We start from the raw sequence: 19701 nt of genomic DNA on the forward strand, positions 1-19701 counted from the left end.
GGGATGTGTGTACAGTCTGTCTTGTTACATAAAGAGCTGCCATTTCTGTAGTTATTGTGCAGAAGTTCTGTGCGAGGAGGTAAAAGTGATAAAGTCTAATATTTGAATCCATATAATGAATGCAGTGCATAAAAACAAAACATGCATTTGTGTTCCTCTGAAGTCATCCTGCTGCTGTGATTATCTCCTCCATCATCAGTGCAGGTGAGTCATGCACATCCAGGCCATGAATTGACCTCCTGCCTGTTTCACTGATGAGCTGGAACAGTGTGGATTGTGGACACTTCACACTTTTCTTTTTTATTTGTCAGCACAAAAACATTAATCTTGTACAAGAACGCCTCGTCCCAGATTTAGCTGCTAGCTCATTTCCACCTGCAGTCCCTGGGTGAACAGTCATAACATTAAATGAGCTATAAACTGCAATAACAGAGGTACAAGATACTGATAAATTCATATAATTTAATAAAAACCCTCCCGTCTCACGTAATATTAGGTACTCAGAGTATTACATACGATACAAAACGCGTCTTTTCCAAACTTAATTCAAAGCTTTGCTCCAAGTTTGTTGTTGTTTTTTTGTTTTTGTTTTTTAAACTAGTGTCTTGTGTTGTCTAGCGTTTCGATTCTTGCTACTGCATCTTTGTTCGCTTTGATACTTTTATCTCTGTTCTCTCCAGAGTGGAAGTGATGTTTTGTTGAGTTCTTCAAAGGACGCGGTCGATTTCTGTGGGTGACCTGTCCTGCGTTGATTTTGAATTCCAATAGTTTCTTTTCAACCTGAAAGCTTTCCACTCTGCTGTACCTGTCCTCATCGCCTCTCCTCTGTTTCTGTTTATTGGCTTTTGTATTCTGGTGTTCATGTTACCTTGGAGTCAACTGCAGTCTCCACAGATGAAATCCAGCCTAAACTAATGGCCCTGCACTGTTGTGTGTGAACAATTCATAGAAAAGGACGCAGCTGGACTAGACTCACTCCTGTCAGTCAGTCAGCAGCTCGCTTTTGTACACATGAAAATGGAGGCAAAGATGTTGCTGTAAAAGACTAAAATACACTTGAATTAATCTTACTGTAAATACACACATATTCCCAAGTAATTTTCTCTCTCTCGCTCTCTCCCTCTCATTCAAGGTCATTTGAAGTTCATTGTCCCTGGTGTTCAATGACACCATCCATACAGTATAGATAGATGCAGTAGTCCTCGTGTCCTTCAAAAACCAATTCCACATTGCACCAGCATGGACACGAGATCTGGAGAGGGATGTCTGTGACTAGATTGTCGATGCCACAGCAAGTCAAAGTAAATAACTTTAAAACATGATGGACAAATCTGAGGTATCTGCACAAAATGTGAATTTTCCGATTTTTGTTTTTTTATTTCTGCCGTTGTGTGTGTGTGTGTATAGATCATAAGCTCCTTATGGTTTACTTCCCAGGCACACATTTGGTCCTTGGCAAGGCAGTTCTGCTCAAAGACTGACTGGTTCAGTACAAACAGGTTCTGTAGGTGCAAAACACGTGGAAACTTGGGAGAAACACTTTAGTGGTGCTGGTGGTCTCAGCTGAATGACTGGTTTGCACTGCCCTGTGTATTTGTGCTGGGGGGGTTTTCTCCAAAGCACTGTGGAAAAATCCAAGAGCACTAAGTCTGAACAAGACACTGCTGAAAAAGCCACCAGCCTCTTGAGTTTTTATTCTGTCTCAGTGCCAGGTCCTGGATCAGAGCGTGACTGCTGAAACATGTGATGATGCACTTAGAGTGGGTGTTACATGGTTACTATATATGAGTATCCCGAAGTAGGTTTTGTCACGGGAAGGTATGATTTAAAGATATCAAGACTTTTGTCTCACTCACTGTTGTAAAGCCCAAACGGTTTAGGACTGAATTAATTCAATTATATTTACTTATCAGTTTTATTTGTATGGCACCAAATCACAAAGGCAGTCACTTCAAAATCCTTTATATTTTAAGGTAAAGGCTCTACAATAATGTAGAGAAAACCCCAACAATCAGATGACCTCCTATGAGCAAGCGCTTCGTGATAGTGGGAAGGAAAACATCAAAACGGAAAGCAACAATAGCCTAAATTCTCAGATCTCTGAGAAAGTAATTATTTTTGATAAAGTTTTAATTATGCTGCAATTTAAAGCAAAAACTTACAGCACCATTATTATTTTTGTGTCAGTAGATGTCCAGTTGAAAATGACCCACGGCAGACCCGATGACAGATCAATACTTGTCAGCATCTCTTTATTTTTACAGTTGCTGTCACCAATAACAACAACCACAGACAGGCAGCACAGCTTTTTATGCCAGCGAGGCGTGATTGCATAGGCCGTGCAGGTGCGTCCATCTCCCCTGCAGCAGCACCGCAGACCATGCCCCGCCACACCAGTATTTTATGAGCAGATTTCCAGTGAATTTTGCACATTAATTATTAATTGCAGCCCAATCTGGTGGAGAGGTGTGGTCTTATTTCTCTCTGTCACCTTTTCTATCCCTTTGAAGAAGTGAGGCTTCATAAATGTCAAAGAAGTAAGTATTATTTCTTAGTTGCAGTGAATAGATAGAAGAAAATAAACTGCAGAATACCAAACAGAAGAAAGAAGAAGAGAAATAACAATTCAACATAAACCAGTGACACACTCCGGGCCTGATCAACCCTGGCAGGGCCTCCTTAGATGAGGGTGTCTAGTGATAATGGCCGAAACACCCGATGAATCCAAGGTCCACTACTGACGATGTGTCCCAAACTGCTAAAGTTTCTGGGCTGCCTTTCCTCATAACAGCCACCCCGCTTTCTCCATTTAAAGCAATGCATTATCAGGGATTGTAACATCCAGTAATAATGTGGCACAGTGGGAAATGAGTATTGGTAGTTTCCTTCTCTTCAGATTCAAGGTCCTGTTCTTGTGGATACAGATATTTATCAACCATTGTTAATGATATTTCAGCCAGAACTAAAACAGGTAAAAGAAGGTTTAAATTTCGATTTGCAGCTTTCATTTTTAGGGCCTTGGCTGCTTTTATGAGATCCCCCTGCTCTTCTTTGCAAACATGGAAAACCAGTGGAAGCTTAGCATAGCAACATTGAAACCCACTGCACAGAATAGAGCAGGCAATCAATGACTACAGATTTCATTTAGTCAGAGGACTGCCTGAGAGAAGCAGGTGTGCGGGAGATGGGTTCCAAAGCAGCTTGCAGATGCAGCAATTCTAGGCTGTGTAAAGAAGTTTAAAAAGGAAAACAAAAAGCATGTCCTATGAGTTGGACATTTAGATGCATGGGTGGGCGTTGAGATACTGGTATCAGCTGAATTTTAAGCGTTGGCTTTAAAGGCTGTAAAGACATGCACATACATACTTAATCAAAGACATTACAGAGCTCCAACAGAACTGCCATGAGCAAATCTTGTAGCAGCATGAAATAGGTTGTCGGGCCCATGTTGTGATTCCTCGTGTTTTCACAGGAGGGCGCCAGATGAGCATAAATAATGCGGCTGGAGCTTAGTAAATTTTGTATGAGACCACCTACTGGTAAGTGTCCTGAGTGAGTCCCAGCAGGGGATTTTACAATGAAGCTGTCCTATTTGGAAGTTAGAAATGTGCATTTTCTCAGCTAGTGAGTTATTCGTGATTTCAAGAAGCTCAGAACTCGACTCCCACTGCTTCACAAACAGAGCTAGATGCTGTAGGGAGATGGATACATGCTCCTCAGTAGAGTCACATGAGAGTGATTTGATCACTATATTATTTGTTATGTCCCCTGCACCTTCATTGGCCTTGCAGTGGCAGTGCATAGGTCTATGGGCTTCATTGTCTGAATTGTCCACACCTTCTCAGGTATGCCCAGGGAGGCATGCATTGTCATCACTCTTTTACTGCTAGACCTCTCATGACTGCTTATTCTTTTCTACTCTAGCCTCTAAAGGTATTTATTCAGTGAAATAAAAGCCTTTTCCCCCCAAGTTGTAGCATTTTACAAAAACAGAAAAGCTCTGCATGGCAAACTTAGAGCAAATAAAATGATATTCAGGGCTCGTGTTGCATGATATCATTTACACAGAAGACATAAATATCAGAGGATTTACTCATATTGGCAATCTGTCACCCAAATGATTAAGCTTGTGACTAAGCACTGAGGAGATGGCTCCATTTTAAAGAGTTGTAAACTCCGTCTGCTATAGGCTTATTAGGTATTACAGCACACAGGAAAGTCCCCTCTGGTTTACTGGCATAGTAAATAGACGATTTACTTCACTGCTTGGGCGATTTGATGAGAGCAAACAATGGGCGAGAGCTGATTCGCTCTGGTCTTCTCTGGCACCCAGTGCTGATGAGTGACAGCTGCTGGCAGGGGGTGGTAGGAGCCGGCACTCTCTCACTGCCTGTGCTCATTTTGTGTTTGTGCACAGTGAGGCAGCACTCCCCGGTCCAAGGCCTTCTGGTCTGTACCCAGAGGGAAATTCTGCCCGCACAATACTCTTCTTTGTCTCCTTACACATAAATCATCATCTAATTCCAGGATTATTGAATTTTGATCTGTATCGCGCAACAAATTACCCTGTCCAGTTTGAGAATAGCAGGGGAAATACACACAAGAAGGTCAGGAGGACACAGAGACTCATGGATGCACCGAGCTGAGGGCTCTGAGACAAATTCCTACTCGTGATGATGTGCAGAAGCCGGTCAAGCTCTCCTTTGGATCCGTTATCTCAAGAGCTGATTGTTTGAGGCAATACAATTTAAGATCTTATATCGGCGGGCAGGAGGAAGGCTGTTATCAGGAGCCCAAAAGAGAAAGTGGTTAGAGTCTTATTTGATTTTAAACTGAGCTCTGTTAGGAGAGCCAGGCCCCTCCTCTTGCCTTGGTATTTGAAGTTGGCTTAATCCCTGAGGGCTTAATGTGTTTTTGTTGCTTTTTTGTTTTGACAAGTGCATATTACTGCACCCCCTTAGTAGAAGCTTGTCATGGCTTATTTAATATGTACACAAGTACAAAAATGGATCACTGCTTTGCTTTGTTTAAGACCCGTCCTTAATGTATACATTACTATGTCGTGCTGGTGGAGCCAGCTGTGTGCCAAACAGTAGACACAGATGCTGTGCTAATCAATAGAAACCACATTCAATTAATCAATGTAATTACTTCCTTCAAGCTTCAAGGACTGCGAGGTCACACTGCAAACAGTATATCTAATAAATGTGGCCGTATCGCACAAGTGTGCAGAGAACGAGTCCTGGAGTGCGAGAAACTCTTGACGAGATTTCTGACGTGCAGGAAATATCAGTATGCACGTGAGCGTGTTTGTGCCTTTTTGTGCGATCAAGTAGCGATAAGAAGGATAAATGAGTGTGTGCATGTAGCATGGATACATTATCCGGTGCAGAGCTGACAGTCCAGCCATGGTCCATTACACAAAAACCATTACCAAGTCTGTGCTTATACAGCTATCAGATGTTGCTATCGCACAGATGCGCGGGTATCACACATACTCAGTCGCATCCTTCCTCACAGGCCCTATTTAATTATATGCACATACACAGTGATGCAAAGGGCTGAAAGAGACAACAGCCTTCCTTTTGTACACATCCACTAAAGGCAGTGAAGCACGAGAGAGAGAGAGAGAGAGAGAACAAATCTGAAGTGAAACACAATTCACAGAAACGGTCATTCAAACACTGTTACATGATTTGGTTTAATGTAATCTGTTCTGAGTGATCTCACACTGCTGCTAGGTGTGCAACAAATAGGCAGAGAAATGCGCACACACACACACACACACTTGTCTGACCCACCTTGAGAATCCATTAGGATTATATTGTATTTTCAGCAACCTTAATTTATTTTGGCGCTGTAATGTATACGTATAGGAAGCCTTTTCTGCAGATTCCAGTGGTTTTTCAGATGTTACTGAATCTTTAACTACGTCACCATGGCAACCAAGCATTTCCATCTCCTATGTAGACCAACTTCATTATGCAGCAGCCTACAATGTAACGAGTACGGGTAGGTAGATAGGTAGGTGGAGGTGCTGCAGCTGGTTGAATTTAAATGATAGTTCTGAACCCCTAAAATTAAAAAACATATCTGTGACCAGTTTTTACAGATTGATTTAAAGAAGTGAATACACACACGGCTACTTAATTTGGTATATCTTGCTAGAACTGGGTTGCCTAGATTCAACGAGCTGCTGAAAACACTCCTCGACAGATTTCGGTCAGCAGGTCTGCACAGCCGTGATGAGAATCTCCCGTTCCACCACATCTCAAAGATGCTCTATTGGATGGAGATCTGGCAACTGTACAGTGAACTCACTGTCATGTTCAAGAAGCCAGTTTTGGATGATTTAAGCTTTGCGACGTATTATTCTTGCAGAAGCAGCCATCAAAAGATGAGTACACTGTGGTCTTAAAGGGATATACATGGTCTGCACTGCAACCTAAGAAAATACCAGCAAATAGCTGCAAAAGCATAAATGGAAGACAACAGTGTTTTGGGGGAACATTAACCTGACTGAAGTGCTGTGGAAGGGATAGAAACCAAAACCTAAGTCGGACTATACTGAGACATGCTTAAAAGAGAGGAGGATTCATCAGTATTTGAAGGGGTTGCGAAGGAGAAAAAGATGTAATGTAAAGCTGTTCGGTCAAATTACTAAACTTTTGATACAGTGCCGGATGAATTGATGTTTTCATGTTAACACCAAATTCTGAATATCACAGCAGAAATTAAGACTTGTGTGGCCCAGTTTCGGTGAGCCTGCTCCTAGCTGGCAGGAGTGGCACCTGGTGTGGTCTTCTGTTGCTGTAGCCCATCTGCTTGAAGGTTGTGCATTCAGAGTGGATCTTCTGCCTACCTTGGTTGTAACGAGTGGTCACTTAAGCCTTCCAATCAGCACAAAGCAGTCTGGTTGTTCTCGTGAATGGACTGGTACTTAAATAGTGCTTTTCTACAATAACGGTGAATTCAAAGTGCTTTTTTTTTTTTTGTAATGCCTAGGGCTTTGTCTAATATTCACTTTGAACTTCGGCAGGTCGTCTTGAACATGGCAACGTGCCTAAATGCATTGAGCTTCTGCCATCTGATCGGCTATGTACCTATTAAAGTGAGAGTATATGGACAAACTAGGCGCACTAGCTGATAGCTACTGCTACCAGTGCTAGTGTTGGGTCCATAGGGTGTACAGGTATAACACAAAGACACACACACACCTGCAAATTAACATTAATTCTCAGAGGGGCAACTCTAATTCTTTTAAAACATCCAACAAAGAAACAGAATTGCTGCCTTTGGCAATTCAATGCTGGCCTTACTTTTCAGCCCTGGAGTCCACAAATAACTAAAAGCTAACATCAGTATTCCAAAAAGGCAATGTTTGCCATGTTCGTTATTGTCTTTGTAGAGTGTTGTAATGTATAAACCAAAAGTAAAACTGATAAATAACCCAGATTTAACCCGAGGGAGCACAAATGTCACAGACCACACTGGTACCATGGCTGCAACAATGAAGGCTGTCCTAATTAACAAAGCCTTAGCCTGCTTTTTGAGAACAACTAATAATGGCTTCTTTAACGTTGGCTATTAAATCATTTTGACATGCATGAAACATGATGCACATCCAAAATGACTGGAAGACAAGCTTCACAAGCTACTGAGCACAGCTGATCTGTCCTCTTTTCCTTGTCTGCAGCACAAACTCATCGACTGGTGAGAGTTACTGCAACCGCTGCTCAAGCGCTGTGTGTGTGTGTGTGTGTGTGTGTGTGTGTGTGTGTGTGTGTGTGTGTGTGTGTGTGTGTGTGTGTGTGTGTGTGTGTGTGCGCGCGCACGCGCGCATTCACTCAGTTTCTCACGGTCCTTAAGAAGAAAAGAGGCCTTGTCTGGTTCCATTAGTGACCTGAGGAGCGGCAGCACTCGGTCCTGGCTGCATGGAGGACAGCGCTTATTAGACAGCAGTTTAGTCACGAGTAGGAGGTTTAGTTAGAGAGGAAAGTAACAAAAAAGGAGATTAATGGAAGTATAATAAGGCTATGTGCTGTCAGTTGTTTCAACCTGTCGGCAGCCACATTCCTTTTTGTCCGTCTTTGGGACTAAGTATTATATTACCCTTCAAACCGCTTTCGCTCATGTCTGCCAAACATGAAGCTACAGCCAGAAGTTGCTGCTGACTGTGGTTTGCACAGCACAAAGACGGGCAGGGAAGAGGGAGCCCACCTTTATTCAATATTCAAAAAGAAAAAAAATTTCTTCTTAAAATTCTTAGTTATCCAGCGGTGATTTCCCACCTTAAAACCAAAAATTCACTTTTTTACGGTTCCTTTTCTCTACAGAGTGGACCTTGCTCACTGAGAGCAAGTATCCTTAATATGGCCATCTTGGGCACATAGCTCTGACTATAAACACAAGCTCCACCCACCTGATGTTCAAGCCTGCTTGCAAGGGCCATCCAATCAGAACAAAGCTGGCTTGAAAGCTTCAGTTCATCCATTGTGGTTCAGACGGTGAACAAACTGAAGGGCAGCATGAAAGCCTCGTGTAAGATAAATATGGATTATTTCAATCTGCGAATTATGCAATGCTGCCGTGTGGAGCTGTAAATGACCATAATCTTTGCTTTAAACAAGCAAGACATAACATTTTATTTAGTTACATATAAAGGTGTTTTTCACTCTTCGTCTGCAGCACTGCACTACCAATCTCCTGACTGTTACATATATAGCCAGCAGATATGAGAGCCGTAATGATCTTCCCAGATAAATGCCGGTGAGGACTATCCAACATGTCAGCATAACTGCTCTAAATCGGCTCGCTTGAAGGGTTTCTACTGTGGTTTAAGAACATCCAGGGAAAAGTGTTTAACCCATTTAAATCCAGCTGATGAAAAAGCACAGCAACAAAGCCGACAAGTATGAGCCAGAATGATAATAACAGAAGAAAGAGAACGCAGCTTTGCTTGGGGTTAAGCATAAAAGATCTGAAGGACGGGAAATGTCTGAAAAGAAATGATTCAAAAAATGGGATAAAAAGAAAACCACAATCACTACCCAGAAATCACGAGCAGGTGTAATATTATATTACTTTATTTATCTTTTGTACAATGTAATTACAATACAAATATGTTGGTTTAAATACAAAAATTCTGTAAATAAAGATTAAAAATAAACTCCACTGGTTTTGCTTTGTTACCATCACTAAACTATGGTTTTACAATCAAGTTTATGAGGTCATTTAGTTTGCTTTAACGCGGAACACAATTAACCTACATTTACCATTTTTGGGGGGGAGCGTGCAAACAAGAGTTGAGGGCAAAAAAAACCAAACGATTTTAAACAAAATAAAAGCATCGATCTCATGAGGGAATCGGATTTGTTTTTGTAGAGAGAGGGAGCGGATTGGATTTTTTTTCTGTGGGGAAGATATATCAAGTCATCAGAAAACAAAGGGGTAAAACCTGGGAGGAGCCGAGGTGGTGTAAATTAGGCCAGTGGCATGTAAATTTAAGTTCTCTGAAAAGCCGGCCACAGGAAGAGACCAAACAAGCTAATTAAGCTCTAGGGAGTTAATGAGCAGGAAATCTAATCAGTGGCAGTCCATATATCCAAACACAATTCAGTTCCTAAGGAACATAGCAGGAGCATCTGTGGTCAGATTGTAGTTTAAATAACATAGAGAAGTAACCCATGGAAAAGCCCTTCATTACACAGGCCTGCTTGAACTTTTAGTAAGGTTGCATCTTTTGGACAAACACTGAAGGCTCTGCTGACAGTACTGGAGTTTTAACTATATAAGGAGTTGTGCACAGTTTGAGAAAAACCTTGTTTATGAGGCTGCAGTTATAATAATAAGCAACATTGTTTTCATAAATTCACATGATTAAGAAGTGTTGTTTTCTTGAGGTTTTAAGAGACGAGGAATAGGATGCTGAAATGAAAGCGGCTTGGCCTTGAGGAACACAAAGATGGCAGACAGTGCTCGTGTCGTGGGTGATGAATGTGTCTTTGTTCGACGTGTTTTCACGCAATCTGCCTCTTGCTTTTATCTTGGGTTGTTTTGTTTAGTTTTTTTTACGCACATCTGATTTTCCTTCCTTCAGACTTCCTCCATCCCATTCTTTAAAAGGTATACAGTAGCAACATCCTCTCACATACAGCTTATCCTTCATCTTTCCTCTCCGCTGTTTTTTTCCCCCTCTGGTAATCAACTGAATCTTTGTTGTCCCTAATATTTCGACATCAGAAACCCTTCCAGTTTTGTTTTTCTTTTTTTTCAGCCCACACGCCTGAATCGATATCTGCTCGTGTTTCTCTTCTCCTACAGTCCAGAAATCAGTTGTGAGTGTAGCCCTGCTGCGTCACAGCAGTGCAGTAGAGGTGAATACACAATCATACTGTACATGATGAGACTTTACCCTGTGTTTGAACACATAAAAGGACTTCTGAATGTTAGAATGTAGTGCATCTTTTTCCCCCAACCAGTTGCACAGTGTTGCAGAGTTTTACTTTTTTAAATCCACTGAGTTATTAAAGTTCCTTGGGTTTGTCCGGTGAAGATGGAGTCCAAAGGACTGTTGTGCTGTATTGTCCAGAGTGTCTGAGTGCTGGATATCCTGAAGACATTTTTCAAGTCCCAGTGCCCTTTAAATTAGGCATTAGCAACAGAAATGGGCGACAATGCCAAAGTGAAGCCGCACAGACTCAGCTGGCCTCGGCAGCAGCAGTGGAGCATATTTATTTGACGGCTAACGGGTGGAAGAAACATGCCGCTATATACACACTTGTCTCACATGTCACATTACTGTATGCCCTGGTTATTTGGTTCCTGTTACATGATTCAGTTTCCCACAGTGCTTACCTTCAACTGTTTACAACCTGCTACCTGTAGTTTCCCTACTCTTTATGATTCAACAAAAATAAATACAGGGGATAGAAATAAAAAAACAACATGCTCCTGAAACACTGCTTTGAGATTTAGATCTTTAAGTACATATAACCTGTTAAAATAAAAAATAAAATACAATAAATAAAATACTTTTGGCCATAAATCTCTACTATTGGTCAGTAACTCCTTTTGGATTCGTAGGGTTGAGTCTCACGTCATTGACTAGTCCTTTCAGGTGTCTGAACTTCTGCTGTGCTTTGCTAAGATCAGCGTCAGTCTGTTCATCGGTCAACAGGTCACTGCTCTGCTTCTCCACGTATCTTGTCACATAACCACATTTGCTAAAGTCTCCACCAAAATCAAGTAAAATTGCCAAGAAACATGGGATTGGAATGCATCTGAGTGGAGTCCCCTTTTCAAAGAAAAAAAGTACTAAACTGCATTTCATCCCCTCAACACTGTACTTGGAGGGGGCACGTGCAGTACATCTGGGGACTTCCAGCAGGTAAATTAAAGCCAGAAGTGAGAAGAGAAAGCATGGAGGAGAGGCAGGTAGCAGGTGGAGTGAAAGGATTTAGTCCATCAAGTCTAGAGAGCTAGAGACCTGATCCTCAGATTACAGTCCAGCAAGCTGCTAAGTTACTCTATGTTTCATTGGAGCATGAAGAAAGCAAGATCGTTGTAGGCTCCTATGAGGGCATTCAGCAAGTTGCTAGGCTGCCACAGGTTGGATCCTAGGCTAAATGTAAGGACCTCCATCCCATTCTAAGCAAAGATGCTGGAATTAGTGCCTGGCGTCCCGAGGCTTTAACTCCAGGATGAGTGCTACAGCTTTGGGAGGCCAAGTCTGTCTTAGAGCTCAATCTCAAAAGTCTTTTGCAGATTGTTGGAAAATGGGTTGGCTGTCGCAGCTGATGCCTTGTTCCCAGGCTGCTGAGCTGCTGGTTTTGTCTCCAAGGCTGCCCACTTGGCCTCAAAACGGTCATCCTCTTGGGAATCAACCACCGGAGCTGTTAGCTGGCTGCCCTCTGGCGGCCAGCTGCTACTAGTGCCACAATTTCCACTAGTGCTGGAGGTCCCATTTTGGAGGGCCACTGTGGTGCTGCTGTGAGGTGCAAGGCCATTAATGGCTGTTGATAAAGGTGGAGTGGATGAAAATGGAGGTGTTGAAAAACCTGCAGAGTGGCCAACGGCACTAGGTGGGACTGGATAGGAATGGGCTTGCCCGACTGCTCCAAGCGTCCCCACCTTGGGTCCTCCTCCTCCGGCCGAGCCCATAGTGCTGCCTGTGCCCGACGAGCCTGTGGCAGTGCAGAAGACGTTGGCCACCATTTGCGATGGTGTGATGCCTACCACAGGCACACTGGCATTGGGATAGGTCATACTGCTTGCTAGACCTGGCATGTAGGTCTGCATGGGCACAAAAGCAGGTTGGACAGGCTGACTGGCAAACATTCCCACAGGGGCTGGAGTGTTATCAAAAGCCAAAGGGAACGGTTGCATGGAGCTTGGAAGTGAGCCTGGAGGTCCAGGGAGGGAGGGCTGGATCATGGGGGCTCCAGACATGCTTGGCCCTGACATGGTGGGTATGGACATGGACGGAAGAGACATAGGGGGACCTGAAACTGGAGGTCCAGGTATTAGAGGAACTGATGATATCGACATTGGTGGGAGGGGCATCGGAGCCTGACCTGAAAGAGCAGAGGGGCCGGAAATAAGAGGTTTGGACATGGGCACAGTGGACACTGGGGCAGCTGACATGGCTGCCTGACTGGACATCTGATGACTGGAGATGGAGGGAGGTCCGGGGATGGTGGGGATGGCGGGGCCGGGAGGAGGTGTCTGTTGGGCCTTCACAGCCTTGGAGACCTCCTCCAACCATCTCTCAGCCTCAGATGGCGTGCGTTTGTGGCCACTTTGCATTTGCATCGCCACAGAAATCGGAGGAGGAGAGTGGAGAGGAGCTTCCGCCTGTACCCATGAGGAGGTGGCTAGAAGTGATGGAGTAAAAGTTTTACTTAAACTTGCCCACCACTTGTTATAATTCAAAACTAATATTGATCTATTATAGTCTCATCTTACCTTGCATTGGCGCAGGTGGGGGAGGCAGAACAGGGGGCACGGTGCCGGTTGGCGGGCCATTTGCAGACAAGGAAGGGTTGGAGAAGAGCTCGTCTGATGGTTTGGTGAACGAGGTGTTGATCTGGCTACACAGAGCATTTATACTGCTGTCTCCCTCACCAGGCAATCCCATATCCATCTCTGGTATTAGCAAGATAAGGACACACGAGGGGGAGGTGGGGAAAGAGAGAGAAAGAAATGAGACAAAGAGTAAAGCATGAAAAGAAGAGATGGAATACACAATTGTTGAACAGACCTAGTTAGCATCAAAAGCATAAAACTAGAGCATTTAAATACTTTGATGCTCGCCACTGTTTGACCTAAAAAGCAACAAAATACAAGTTTCTTACATCAACCATGGGTTAAACCACTGACTGCAGATATAAATAGATAAAATTCCTTCCTCATAGTCTCCTGAGCCTCCCTCACAACCTCAGAGAAATGATGCTTGTGTTTTTTCCTCGTCCTTCCTGTTAGAGTTCTTTCACATTGTACTTTCATAATATGAATACATAGACAGATTCAAGAATACAAGAGTGGGATTCAAGTAAAGTAAAGAGAAATACATGTTTACAACAGATGGGCCCATTGTGTAGCAAATCGCACTGGTGTGCCATTCAAATCCATTCTTCTAATACATGTATATCTCTCTTAACTGTCTGCATTGTATGGCTACAAGCCTTGAATTATACTGGAGGGCGCAGAGGGCGCTGGAGGCATGTGTAAGGTCTCCCTTCAAAGATTTCTCTGTCCTTTGTTCCACAAAGACCAGCCCTGTGATCCCTTTTTCCCGCTGCTCTTGTCAGTGCCTCTCAGAGTTCAGAGGTACTTTAAGCACTTCACATGTGTGCCTATTCTCTGTGTTTTCCTCAGTGCAGTGGCAGGTTCAAGGGCTGGTAGAATAGTAGCTGAAGGCTAAACAGGACAGCTGATTGACCGCATAAATCAATACGCACATTGTACAGGGAGTCACAAGGGAGAAGGCAGGCAGACGAATTGGCTGAGACCATTTAGGTTTTATCTGCGTGTGTGTGTGTGTGTGTGTACCTGTCTATATGTCTATGTGGGGACTAGTTTGTGCCTCCAAGACCACTGAAATGAGGACACTTTGGGAAATTGAGGACCTTTTAGCTGGTCCACTTTTACTTCATGACACGCCTCCAAAAAGCTTTAAAGCTTCAAACAACAACATATCCACCACCCTGGATACGGTAACAGTCACTGGCGAATGGGAAATGGAAATAAAAGGATGGACTATATAGTGAATGAGAGTGGCTGTTGTGGTTTAGTATTCCAGTCATATCAAAAACTCTCTCTCATCTCTTCTAATGACTGTAATCAGCCTTGCTACTGAGCACTCTGATCCTGTGGCACCACAGAGAATGGGTGGGGGGTGGGGGGACTGTGTATTTCTTTTTATGCAACCTGTCTGGGCTAAATCAGTTATGTTTAATTGCCCTTAAAAAAAAGCCAAGAGCTCCCAAAGTTGCACAGGCAGCAGCTGTCAGCGTTGTCACTTATCGCAATAATAACAGCACTTCACATAACTGCTTCTTTTTTTCCTTGTCAAGTATTCAGTGGAAGGTAAGCATTAAAATGAAAAAAGCAGGATTACACCTGCTCCACCACGAAAACATGAATGTAAATTCACCTAAGATCTGCGGATGATTTATTCTGTAATATGATTACTCAGACGTGTACAGTCAGGGGTCAGTGATGTCACGCTCAAGCCAAATGGAAAATGTAATAACCCTCCAACAAACAACCATGACGCAAGTGGAATACAGCCCCGTGTGCAGATAGTTTGTAGAGGCAGTAGTCATGTTCTTTGACTTCTTTGGAATAACAAATAATTACTTGGAAATGTGGGTTTTGCAGTACCTTTAAAAAGAAAAAGAAAAAAAGATACCATTCCTTCTTGAAGAGTGACATCCCGCCTGATTTTCCTGTGAGTATCTGAGAGGTATTTTGATGCCATGTGTAAATTAAGTGTGGTTAAATCATCTCCAGAAAAATGAAGTGTGAATGAAGTTAGCCTAATATTAGTCTTTAGCATCTACATGTTAATATCATAAATCCTTCTGCTATAAACATAGCTTATTGTCTATTACCACTACTAAATATTTATTTTGTTGCCATTATTTTTTTCAATGTTGTATCCTTAACTGCCTGTGAAACCTCCATCCTGCTACTGATCCATTAGTAAGTATATTAGTAGCTTTAATACTGATTTAAAGAAAACTAATGGTGAAACGAATTCATGGTTATTCCACATCATACAGAGAATAGCTTAAATAGTTAACTTTCTATGTATCCTAAAACATTAGTGTACTTTTGGATCTTCCCCTTTCACACAAAAGCTCTAAATTAGACACCTTTGTTACTATAATTGGTGCACTTTCAGTAGTGGTGCAGTCAGTCTAACAATTAAAAAGGTGGTGCTTAACATGCTGCTCAGCTAATAGGAGACGAAGCAACAAATAAATGATGGCCATCACTGAATGTCATCTAAATTAATGATATGTCAGCATGAAAAATATAGTTTGTGTGACTGCGGAACAATCATTTTGATTACCAAATTACACATCCAACACACATTTAGACATTTCTAAACCTACTAACCTATCAAAGCACGTGCTACCTTCTCATATTCTTTATTATTCAGTCACTAAAACCAAATTTATTATTATGACCAAAGTGTGAATTGGGCACAGATATAAACTAGCTTCCTCTCATGCTTCGAAGGAACAGCGCTGTAGTTTTTGTCGCCCTACCCCACATTCCAATGTTGTGAACTTCAGCCTCTATCAAAACAGAACTGGGGTCAGGAGGTCAGCAGATGTCAACATTTGTCAGTATAACATCAAAAACGTTTCCACTCACCAGGGTTCTTGGTCTCGAAATCTGTCTTGCGTTGTAGTGTGGATGGCAGATCATTGAGACGGAGTGACAGCTGCCTCTTGAAGGGAGAATTCTTCTGACTGAGGGCCGGAAATCCTCGGAATGAGCCTTGACGCACCAGCTGTTCAATGGGCGCGTGGCGGCGGGGGATGGCATGAGGCCCGCCTGGTTCTGGTCGCTCCATAGGGGAGGCCGCACCCTCGGGTGGGGAGGCGGTGCCAGGTGGAAGGGCCGGCATGATAGAGGGCTGGTCTGGAAGAAGAAGGGATTACGATAATTACTGCTGTTCAGGACAGTTTTTATGTAAATATCATGGTGCTATTGTTGCCTATGCAGCTAAAAAAGAAAAAAATCTTCTACCTTTCCTTTTCTCTTGCAGCTTGTCCTCTCGCTCACTACTGCTGCCCTGCTGGTTGCAGGAGGAATTGGCGCGGAAGGAGCCCTCACGCACAAACGAGGTGCGACTAGCATCAAACGAAGCCGTCACACCACACTCCTTCTCTCTGCGCTGCTTCCTCTCCAGGCAAGCAGCAAAGGCACAACCCACTGCATGGCTCAGTCTCTCCCCCTGATGCAAAAACAAATAGAGAGGGGGGAAAAAAACAGCATTAAAACACATTTGCACACTTTCCCTTGTCCCAAAACATCATGATTTATCATATATATTTTGAAATGCCTTTTTCTGTATTTGTGCATAATAGAGTTTCTTTAGGATTGCAAAGAAACTTTTATATCAGTAAAAGTCAAAGTAAGTTATCCCTCTGAAAGCAAATCATTTCAGATGGCATTTTACACTGAGCCATTAATATTTTCCATCCCTGGTACACTGGCTGCTTGTCTTAGCTTCTTTCTTATACAAAGACAGCCACGGCAATTACAGAACAGAGAGTCCAGTTTAAGATGAGCACACAGTTATGGATATTGTATGGTGGAAATGGAGAGAGACACAAATGGGCAGATAACTCCACTGGCTTCTATCTAATCCCTTCTCCTAATCCCCCAGGTCTGTGCTGCGTCCTCTTCCATCCACATTAATAATCCAATTCGCCGTCTAACTTGATGAAACCACTGTGGGGTTTAGAACCACATTATACCATGCCAGCACTCGTTCTATCGCAGATGTCTATAAATTTCAGTCGGCTTATCCCAAGGTCATTCCAGTGACACTATTTTAGCGACAGGTAGAGAAAATTCATAAACAATCATTTAATTGGCTACAGCTGTATTTTGAGACACCTGTCACAGAGTGGGTTGTGTTTATGTTTACCTTTTTGACAGTGATAGGTTTGTAGCTTAAACCTATTCGCTGGAACATTCAAGATAATTTAATTACACAGCAAAGCAAGACACGAGTAGGCAAAGTTCTTTATGTTTCTCGTGCACGGGAGAGAACTGGACAAACGCTGTTCCTTCGCTCGACCCCAGTTGCTCTCATCTACTCCCCCGTAACACTGCTCTTTTATTGAGGTTACATGAATATACATAGGTTCATTAACATATGACGTCTACATACAAACAAAGAGTACCTTGCTTGTGCGTTGTGTAAGTGTGTGTGTGTGTGTGTGTGTGTGTGTGGGGTCAGAGTGTGACCCCATAAAGACTTCCCTAAACCTGCTGGTCTGGAAGTCCAGCAGTTCATCTAAACAAAAGGCACTTGGACTAAAACAGATATAGCCATGTTTATCCTACCATAAAACAATAAGAGAAGGTACAACCCCTCCCATGCTCCCAGGATGTTGGTGTGAATGCCAGAACATTCTGGAATGCACACAAAGTCTTTGCAGACTATTAAGGATCACACATCCTATCACTACACAATCGATTACACACCTCTAAGCATATATGGTTAAATATTTCTAAGCATAAATGACAATAAACAATACAAATCTAACAGACAGATTGCAATGCGTGTTAATATATGAAAAACAGCTGAAGATGTATTTTCAGTGAAATGTCTGTTTATTTTTATTCGGTGATTTGTTATTTAAAAAAAGAGCTACGAAAACTCCCTTTCAGACATTTTAACAACGTAAATAAATTAAATTTAGAACTGGGATCCAAGTATCTTGTGTGACTTAATGCTGTATGTCTACATAAGAAAATGGAAACATCCAAAGCACTCATGTAGCCATCCATAGACATTACCTGATGGGGGATACATGCTTCCTAACAAATATCCATACAATATACATACAGATGGCACCTTTACCTGATTCAGCAGTGGAGTTATCCAGTTGTGTATGTCCAGACCTGATTCTCTTGACAAAATCCAGAGTGCGTAAATGGCTTTATGATATAGATGAGTCTTATTTTTGTTTAAACCAAACTTTACCAAACACTATTTCACATAAGTGGAAAATATCTGGCATTTTTAGACAGCAGAGATCAAAATTATATTGAAAAACTAAACTTGCACTGTGCCCGTTACTACCTGTTGTTGATACAAGTTGCTGAATTATTATGGTCCCTTGTTGCCACTGCTAATCTCTTCCTGTTTTTAAGCCCCTTTAAAATACTGAAAGTAAACCTCAAGATCTATTTTTTTTAGGGGGGGGGGCACAAATGAAAGAATTGTTTGCACTGATATATATAAAAGCTAGAGCAACACAGACATTTTTCCATATAAATCCTAAAGGGTATCTGGAACTGTCTACTCACCGAGTCTTTCAGAGCCATGAAGCAGTGGCACATCCATCGTCTTGTAGTCCCATCTCTGCAGATGTAGGAGAAGGCCTTGTCATAGTTACGGTCCGGAGCGCAGAATGAAACCTTCTCTATGGTCTGGTCCACGATGAGGTCCTGAGAGAGGCAGGCAAAGGAAATTAGACAGAGTAAGAGGAGATTATTGCATTTGACTGTGCTCGTATTACACTAAAGCCAATTGAATTGTTCCAGCAGGTAGAAGGGTCTCAAACTAACTGCAGCTTAATTGAAGAAAAACAGGAAATATCACTTTAATACTGGGAGCACTAGCTCACAGACCGATCCAATACTTGACACACTGCTTTTAACCTCATTTAACCCCATCAACCCCCCATAAACCTATTTACACATCCACTGATGACAGCAAAGACAGAGACTACAGACTAATGACACCGAAGCCTCTTTTAACCTCTGCGATGTTTCCACAACTTGCCCTTCCTTCAATAAAAGGGTTATTCAGCTGGCTTCAGCATGTATAGTCACTATAGAAGAGACTAAGATGGGGCCACTGTCTTTCTCTGTGTACATAAAGGGGGCCCTCAGCTTACCTCTTTGACTCACCAAAAACAGAAAGAAGAAGAAAAGCAAGAGGCGTGAGCAAGAAGAAAAGGCAGAAAGAGGATTCACACACACTCATCCACACACTCCCTTCCTGCCTTGCTGTGTCACAGAGAACAAAGAGACGGGCGGACGAGGGGAGAAGACGAGGGAGGATGAGGATGGGAAAAGGGAAGAAAGGAAAGAGGGATGTGATGAGAAAAAAGTAGAAGAATAACAGCCTATTCAGTGTGGGCCAATTAGTGAATGGAGGGGGATGCTGGTACTGAGGTGAAAGGCTGAGCAGAGACCGACATGTCTGTTTCTTCATCACTGGTATAATGACTTCCTCTGTGTTAATACGCACACATAATACTGTATTTATGTACTGATGTGTTTTCTAGGGATTTATAATTCTCTGTGCTCTTGTGAGGAATATTTGTAATGAGGTGAGCGGGGGTGGGTAACTCAGACCACGGCCTTCTATCAGTGAAAGGAAGAATAAAGCTCGGCAGTGACTCTGGCTGTGTCATCTATGCGGAGGAGTCACTCTGC

At 42.6% G+C, this 19701-nt stretch overlaps 1 protein-coding gene across 6 annotated transcripts in view; it reads right to left on the reverse strand.

Annotated features, from left to right (window-relative positions):
• Positions 1-9064: 9064 nt before the first annotated feature.
• numbl (NUMB like endocytic adaptor protein) overlaps positions 9065-19701 on the reverse strand; it is a 64781-nt gene continuing 54144 nt past the window's right edge. For all 6 annotated transcript variants that reach the window (XM_040024167.1, XM_040024165.1, XM_040024169.1 and 3 more), the window contains 5 exons: positions 18565-18705; positions 16267-16474; positions 15889-16158; positions 12967-13146; positions 9065-12875 (listed from right to left, as the gene is read on the reverse strand). In XM_040024167.1, the coding sequence (XP_039880101.1) occupies positions 11737-12875; positions 12967-13146; positions 15889-16158; positions 16267-16474; positions 18565-18705 (1938 nt within the window). In that variant the 3' untranslated portion in view covers positions 9065-11736. The remainder of the gene's footprint in view (positions 12876-12966; positions 13147-15888; positions 16159-16266; positions 16475-18564; positions 18706-19701) is intronic.

The sequence above is a fragment of the Simochromis diagramma genome, unplaced genomic scaffold (genome assembly GCF_900408965.1).
Source record: "Simochromis diagramma unplaced genomic scaffold, fSimDia1.1 OVJJ01000348.1, whole genome shotgun sequence".
NCBI classification, from domain to species: domain Eukaryota; kingdom Metazoa; phylum Chordata; class Actinopteri; order Cichliformes; family Cichlidae; genus Simochromis; species Simochromis diagramma.